Raw genomic sequence first — 8,701 nt, forward strand, 5'->3', positions numbered from 1 at the left:
GAACAGAGTAATACAGGAGGCTGGAAGACCAGCTGGGGGGTGCTGTGGATGTCATCCACATCCTCATGATGGTCTACATGGGTAGGAGCCACAGTGATGGACAGAAGTGGGTGAATCCTAGGGATAATTTGGAGGTGGATTCCACAGGACCTAAGAGGTACATTAGAGGGGGAGTGTGATGTGTGCCACCCATCCTCTCAAGTGTCTATCTTGGTCACTGGGAAGATGGTATCTATGACCTGAGTCTCACTGATGCTGCCAGAAAAGACCAAGCCTATGAAACCAAAAGGTTGTTTATTCTTGAATAGAGCTGGGTCAACATCAATTAGCAGATGGGTTGTTTGCTGTGAGTGAGAGTAGCAGGGCTATGGTTTGTTTTCATTCTTCCTTTTTCAGACAATCCCTAATCACACTTGTTCAGTACAGAAAATGAGCTGCCCCTCCTTGCTTCACTGAATTGATATCCAAAAATGTACTAAATGACTAGACTACTGTCACCAAGGAGTTCGAAGAAAAAATCAGTTCCTCATTGCTGGCAACTGAAAATGGATTACAATATTTTTTAACACATTATACCTTATTATTTTTGAAATTAGGAAAACTCTTCTTATGAAGTCACCAAATTCTATCAATAGGAAACCTCTTAGAAAATTACTGACAAAAAATTGTACAGATGAAAAGTTATGGAGGTTAAATTATTGGCTCAAGATCATTTGCCTGACAGTTGATAAATATTTTTCTTTCTAAAGAGTACTGGTTATGTCTCAGAAACCGTTGAGTAAACAAGCTAAAGTTAGCACATGTCATCTTAGGGGCCATAAAACTGTTTGATGTTGGTATTGAAATGCCCTGGTTTTTTTGTGGCAGAATAAAAGGGTTGTTGTGATAAATCATCTGAAATAGAAAATGGTATAGTTTCTGTTCTTGGTGATCATGCCTGCTTCTAAATTCTTTTGTTAAGTGATTTATGCACATTTATCCAGAGCATAATTATCTTGATTAATACTGAGAAATACAGTATTTATAATCCCTATGTTTAACAAAGTGCTACATGATTAGCCCTTTAAAAATAATTAACCCTCTTGTATATAAAATTTCATAATTTCATTTCATATTATGAAGTGCCAACTAATATTTTCAAAATTTTAATCACCCATATAAAATGGATCCAGTGGAAATATGTGTGAGAAGAGTGCTTTAGCTCTGATACTTACAAATCAATGAGAAATTAAACCACATTATCTTTTTTTTGCAGCGATCATATATTTTTCTGGTCTTTTGCATTTTGCATTTAGATGTTAGATGTATATTAGTCAGTTATAGAAGTACTTAGAAAAATTAAGTTACTGAAAATTAGAAAAAAAAACACGCTATCGTGCAAATTTATTTATTGATTTGGCCCTATTTTCACCTATGAGTGAAAATCACGTCTGGGATTAGTAAATTCTCTCTATTCCCCACTATAGGAAACAAACATTAAACACATTATATGTAGTTTATAATTTCATGACTTCTAATGAGATGAGATTTGTCAGTATTTTTCTTGGTGGAATATGGACCAAATCTGCTATTTTCCTGAACAGGAAAAACCAAATTCCTTGCATTCCCTTAAATGACTTGGGCAGTTGTTCTAAGCTTCTGTTATGCTACTTAGGAAGGAACCCATGGTTAACACATTTAAGAATCATTAAAAAAATAATCAATTATTTTCTTTCCTTTGTTTCCCCTTTGAGAGCATGAGGTACAAACAAGAAGATTTAAAAAAATTTTAGGGTAGTCGAATCTTCTTTTCTTCATAGATGTCTTTGAGCTTTATCAATTTGTAAGCTAGAACTGTGTGTGTTGGGAAGGACTATAGTAAGAAAAAACAAAGACTGAGTATCATCTTCAAGGGCCTGTTAGGACTTGGGAAAATGTCAAAATTAAAAGTAAAGTTTGATATAGGATTTGTTCATATTAACTTTTAAGATATCCTCTTTAAAAATTCAAAATTGATGCTTGTAAAGTTTTTTCCCCTTCTGTTTAGAAAACATATCTAAATACTATGAAAAATAATAGCATACAGCAAGCCAACCCTTCCACATACACTACCTTAGATATTTCTCATCTACCTAAGAGGTGAAGCAGAGAAATACTATTATTACATTCAACTAACAGACAGGGAGACAGAAATTTAAAAGAAATTAAGGGATTTGCCCATTATTACATTTTAATTGATGGAGGTCTGTTAAAATTCCATAGCTTGGACCCTTAGCCTCTACTACAGTATCACTGAAGAGACTGTTATGAGAGCCTCTGGATGGGAGATGGGTCATATGCAGAAAATTCTCCTCCATTCATTATGTGCTGCAGGCATTATAGCTGCAAACCATTCCTATATCCAAGGTTGGAAATGGCATTTGATAAGCTTCTACAGAGCTAGAAAGCCCAGCAGGACACAGGTGCATGTGAGGTGTAGCTTCTGAGATTTCCTGAACCTGGCTAGTTGGCGCAATTGGTATCACATCAGTTTTTCAAGAAGCTCCCACTTGCAGTCTCAATGCTGAGACAAAATATGAATATAGCCCATTTTCTCAAACTTCATCTATGTCCCTGCATTTCTTGATGGGTAGTCTCACTCCCTAGCTGAGACTATTGGGTTAAGGTAGGAATAAATAGTACGTTGGATGGGTGAAGAGGGGAAGGTGGATGTGGGAAAAGACGGGACAAAAGTCTGTGAGTAAAATACCTTGAAGTAGTAATTTTCCTGGTGTTTTATCTCTCCATCTCTGGAGTATCTCAGAAAATTCACTCCTTATATATGCACCAAGAGGACTTATACTTCTAGGAAGATGGAGTAGACATCTTTTTTCCTTTTCCTCCCACTAAACATAGCTAAAAACCCTGGACATTATGTATAAAACAAACATGATTCTGAAAGGCAGAAAGAAGGCACAACAGCAGGGTACCTCAAGAGCAAAGGAACAACAAAGTGGTGTGTTCACTGGTTTTTTTCTTTTTTTCTTCCTGTTTCAGATTGAGAACTGGAGAAGCTGGTAGCCCAGAAAGGCCAATGAGCTTAGACCGAAAAAAAAAAGGGGGGGGGGGGGGAAAACAAACAAGACCATTCTCTCCAGTATTTAAAGGTATAGGGAAGGTGCAGCTTAGTGAAACAGAAAACTTTTAGAATTGTAGCCTCACTTCCACCATCAGCAAAGGCTAAGTGGAATGCCAAGACCTCCACTTTCACCAGGCTGTAGATGTTCCAGGCTCTCCACTGAGGTTGCATAACAGAAGGCTGGGTGGGGAGCTGGCACTTTCATCCTCACCAGTTGATACTAAGAACCTTCCTTTTCTACCCTGGGTACCCATGAAGACCATATGGGGAGCCTGGACTCCACTCCCACCTGGTGGTAACAAGGCAACCTACCACCAGTGTCAGTGGAGGGCATAGGAGGAGCAGCCATGAGGCTTCCACCTGCATCTGGCAGGAAGAATAAGGCATCCTCCCTTCCTACGAAGGAGTGAGTGGTGTCAGATGACTGTTAAAATACAAAATTTAAATAAGAGCCACAGCCTTTTAAATATAATACCCAAAATGTCCAGATGTCATCATCATACTAAGAACCGGGAAGATCTCAACTTGAATGAGAAGACAATCAACAGATGCTAAACAATGAGGTGACAGAGATATTAGGATTATCAAGCATTTAAGCAGCCATGAAAAGCTGCCTCAGTGAGCAATCACAAATATGCTTGAGACAAATGAAAAAACAGGTCTCCACAAAGAAACACAAGATACAAAGAACAAAATGGAAAGTTTTGAACTAAAAATACAACAGCAGAAACAGTGAACTTAAGGATATAATACTAGAAATTACCCAATCTGAACAAGAGAAAAAAAAGACTGAAAAAATAAATACAGCCTTAGGTATGCATCAGACTATAACAAAAACATCTAACATCAGGTCCCTGGAGTCCTAGAAGAAAAGGAGAATGAAGGTGGAGCGAAATTTTTGTAAAAAGAAATAATGGCTGAAAATTTCCTAAATTTGGGAAAAAAGCATAAAACTCTAAGTCTCAGATACCGAGTGAACTCCAAACAGGATAAACCCAAAGATATCCATGCCGAGATACATCACAAACTTCCACAAACTTCTAAAAACTAACGACAAATAAGAGTTATGAAAGCAGTTAAGAGAGAAATGATGCAGGAAATGTACTGATTTTTAGCATTAGGGAAATAGGCTGGTTACATTAAAACTACAGAGAAAAGAAATATAAGTATTGGCAAGGACCTTAAATTCTTCACTTGATTTCAACTATTTTTAACTTAACTCAGTGAGCTAACATGCACAGAGCATTTACTAGATATCTACAAATTGTGCTGGGCATCAGAACATTTGCTAATCCCATTCTTGTTGTAACTGCTCCACAGCAGGTGTTATCCCTCATAGAAAATCAAGGAATTTTAGAATTAGAAAGATCCTGGATGGGCTTCAGCTCTGAAATTAATCTAAAAATGTCAGCATGCATGGGAATTTTCCTAGAGAAAAAGATGATAGCTTTCATCAGATTCTCAAAGGAACTGGTGGCCTAAAAAGGTTAAGAGCCACCATAAGGGTTCTGTTCTTTTCAAGCAAAGCCATATAATCCAACCTAAATAGATGAGAAATGAGGCTATTTTTAGAGGAGGTGTTCCCCATCATATCCATCAAAATTCCTGCATGCCACCTCAAGACAATTCTCTACTTTTAAGGGGAAAATAGGGAAATGGCAGTTTTCTAATTCCTCCTAGGCACTTTTGGAAATACACGTTGACTAAAGAATGTTTGCCTGTAGTCTTATTTTGAACATTTTAAAAATAGTAGCTGGAGGTGACTAAATGACTACTGCACTGTGATTTAAAATGTACTTTAGGTTTGATTTCTCCCATCCCAATGGAAAAGCTGACGTGCAAGGAAGGAGCAGCAGCCTTTCTACGTCAGCACCAATGGGCTGTACATCAAATGTATAAGAGATGACAATTGCTCTATAACTTGCATCATTCCTTTTTCCTTCTTTAAAACACACACAAAAAATGCATGTACAATCAAGCTCTATAAATTACGTAATGTTTAACTGCCAATTAATTTGAATAGAGAATGTTAGTGCTTCCTCTAGCAAAAAATCAAAACAGCTGTGACAAAAACAAGTGCATTCAGTTTTCATGTCTTTATTCTGTGATCCTTCTTCACTCCTTGTACCCTTTAACTAAAACTTGCATGCAAGCCAGGTCAGCTCACGCTAGAATTGCACCATAAACAGGATTTTAGGTTGCTGGTGCCTGTTTTTGGATACAAATTGAGGCTCCCAATGTCATCTGGAGAGCTAGAGATTGGAAAATGCATTTTAGGAAAAAATTTCACTACTTACCTCCAGTGTGACCCTAAAGTTTGATTTCCTTATACTATTTTATACTGGCTACAACTTGAGAATCAAATGAATCACTGAGGACCCTTGTTAGCCATGGAGTTCCTGGACCCATCCCACAGCTATACAACCAGGAGAAAGATCAGGAAATCGAAAAGTCTTATCATGTGCTTGGAATGATTCTTGGGCTCAAGCAAGTTGGTAGTCTTCTTAAATCCATAACATGCCATACAAATTAACTTGGGCTTCGGAAACAAATGCTGTTCCTGATCCAATTGGTCTGGGTGGGGCCTGAGATTCTGCATTTCTAACAAGTCCTAGGTGATGTTGCTGGCTTGAAGACACTTTAAGTAGCTAGGCCAGAGAGGATATTTCATTTGGCTGGCATGCAAATCAGTTTAGGCCATTTCATTTTCCTTCTGTATTTCTAGATTTTCTATCAGGGGCTTCTCTGACCTTAATGCTGCCGAGTTCTCATTTGTCACTGATAATGTCTCTTCAAGCTACCGCAATCAGTTAACACAAGGCATCCTTCCCTTCTCCACTTAGCTCATATAAAAATCCGCAATGGATACAAACAGCCCCAAATAAGAAATGGACACGACACATTAACTTATAACATAATGGGTTTATATTTAATATAGTACTTCTCATCAGGAGGATGTTACTCAGTTAATATAAAGTTTTTTTCAAAACATTAAATCTCTTCCATGTCAATGTCTATAGTTTTTTTTTTTTTAACATTAGATTTTTTCTGCATTTCAGTATTAGATACACTGAACACACTTTTCTAAATGTTTTTTTCCCCAGAGATAAAAGTTTTCCTTTTTGGCTGACTCTCTGATATCTAAATATAATATTAACTTGGGAGACAACAAAACAAAAATCTAATAAAAAAACAGGAGAAAAGACTCCTCAACGATTCAGGAGGCAGTGATTATAACCGAACAGTGGTGATTTCCTAAGATTCTGGGCAAGAACTTCCTTCTTCCTATTTCACACGCTTTGAGAGAATTCTAAGATCATGAAATATTACTTATGTAAATTTCAGCGATTTTACTTCTTTGACCTCCTTTCTAACTAGCAAATTATAGGCTGCATTTTTCTTGTGCATTATTTGTTGGAAAGAAAACATTTTTTTTTTCCATGTATAAATGTATGTTTGTTCCCATTTCATGGAAACAATGAAAAATGTGAAACTCCCTTATTTACTGATTCTTGGAACCTTTCACACACCAGAGCTCAGGTTTAGCCTCTATAGCACAAAGGTTTTTAAGGTGAGGTCTGACTCAGTAGGCCTTTCAAAGTCACATTTGTCCATTTCTCTTTCGTGCATATACCCCCAAGCAGGCACAAATGCCTGTAATGCTGAGAACCACACCTAACAAAAGGGCGATTGCATCACCGGCTTCTACTGCTTCCACAACAGGCAGCACCAAAAGCAGTGAAATGAGGACTAAGGACAACTGTGTTGAAACTGAGGTCATGATGTTGGAATCTTGAGGCTGAAGGGTCCTAGAAATTAAACATGGAAACAAAAAGGAACCATTAAAAATTCCTCCCTTTTCAAATGACAAAATGAACACATGACAAATAACAGGCCAGCCAATCTTTTGGACACTTTATGAATCATTTCCAATCCATCTCCTCATCTTAGAGGTAGAAAAACAGAGGGACGTTAAAGACAGTAATTTGAGGCTCATCTCCCTATCTCATGATAACAATCTAATCCCAGGAATTTTCCACGATAATGCCAACACCTTGTGCATCAACCAAACAAAAATTGAACAGGAGTTCAGAATTAAGAAAAAAAAATGCACGAGCCACTAACTTGGAAACTTAAAATATCCCAGTGGGTAAAAATTATACATTTTCTCAGGGTCTCTCCCATCCAGGAAATGCAGACAATTTGGCAAAAGTCACACAACATACAACTCTGCGAAGTTGTGGGGAATTAATAAGACTTACCAAAGAAATGGTATATATAGAATTCTATCTGACTTGAAATTTTCCCTTCCTGGAGCTCCGGATGCTGAGATTAAGAGGTTCCACGTGACACGACCTATTATTAGCATGGGGGGTGGGGAGGAGGCGGAGAGAAGGATTTAAAAATTAATTATTATTACTATTATTATTTTAAAGCGGCAGCTAGAGTCAGTGCAGAGCGTGGAGGCCATATGGACGGTAAAGGGATAGGTAATGAGGAGAGAAAACAGTCTGTCCAACAAGGAACTAGACTTAAAAGTTGGACAGTTCACCCACACAAGAAAAGGTAAAAAGAAACAGAACGGAGAGATAAGTTCATTTCAGGACTTGATATTAAGATTTGAAAAAGAATTCCTACTTTGGCCCGGCAAGGCCCATATTTGCTCCTGTTTTACAAATACACTGGTGCAACCTAAGTATCCGTCGGAGACGAGTTCGTACATTACCTTCCAGGAAGCAGCCATTACAGGAATGGCGAGGAGGGCGGAGTCTCCAAACTACATTTCCCACAATCCCTGCCGCCGCCGACTCCCATGATGCCCCGGCGCGTTCCCCCTGTAAGTGGCAGTGGGCGTGACGGTCACGCTCTAGCGGAGGCTAAGAGTCGCGAACGTGCGGGGTTTCCTTTCACTGCCCGGTTTTACTGTTAAATGGATGGTTTCGTGTGTTTATATAAAAGCTCACTTCAAAATAAAAGAAATGATAGCAAGTTTTCTACCCTGTTGAGTCTGTAAGGCGCACTTGTAATTCTCTTTTTCCTCGACTGAAATGACACAGCGGGGAGAGAACCCGAGTAGAGTCCTCTGTTCCGGATGCTTTTAAACCAGCGGCTTCCAACGTTTCTGAAGCAGGAAATCTCTGTCACCATCTTCCTAATGAACCATATGCCATTTATTAATTTTTTTTCAATGGGGAAAAAGCGCGGTTAATAAGGCATATCATAAAAGGTTTAAAAACATTTGTAGTGCAAAAAAAGGTTTAGGAAAAATGGATTTAGCCCTATTGCAGAAGATCTCTCAGGATTCAGGTCCTAAAGTGACAATCTATTCAAGAGTGCACTGCGGTGATTCCTTCCCAGCTATGTTTTTGGGAAACCTCTGCCCCGAATGTCCCTACATATTTATGAAAAAATGTAAAAATACTGCTTTTAAATCATAAAACAAGAATTAGTTATTTGTATATGTAAGTCGTAACCTTTCTGAAAGACGCTCTTTCAATAGTCTAATAACTGTGAACTCCTTCCTGAACCTTTGTAGTCATCTGATCTTCTGAACTCTTTCATATTCACTGATTTGAAAATGTATTTGCTGTCCTCACATTATAA

The 8,701-nt window shown here is 38.1% G+C and overlaps 1 protein-coding gene across 1 annotated transcript; it reads right to left on the minus strand.

Annotated features, from left to right (window-relative positions):
• Positions 1-5,999: 5,999 nt before the first annotated feature.
• Positions 6,000-8,245, minus strand: SMIM30 (small integral membrane protein 30). Its single transcript, XM_017884160.1, has 4 exons — positions 8,096-8,245; positions 7,824-7,974; positions 7,360-7,453; positions 6,000-6,906 (listed from the first exon to the last, which is right to left on the minus strand). Exons 1-4 carry the CDS (start codon positions 8,243-8,245, stop codon positions 6,699-6,701), a joined length of 603 nt encoding a protein of 200 aa, XP_017739649.1. The 3' UTR covers positions 6,000-6,698.
• Between the last annotated feature and the right edge of the window lie 456 nt (positions 8,246-8,701).

This window comes from Rhinopithecus bieti, unplaced genomic scaffold (assembly GCF_001698545.2).
Source record: "Rhinopithecus bieti isolate Rb0 unplaced genomic scaffold, ASM169854v2 scaffold_14871, whole genome shotgun sequence".
NCBI lineage: Eukaryota > Metazoa > Chordata > Mammalia > Primates > Cercopithecidae > Rhinopithecus > Rhinopithecus bieti.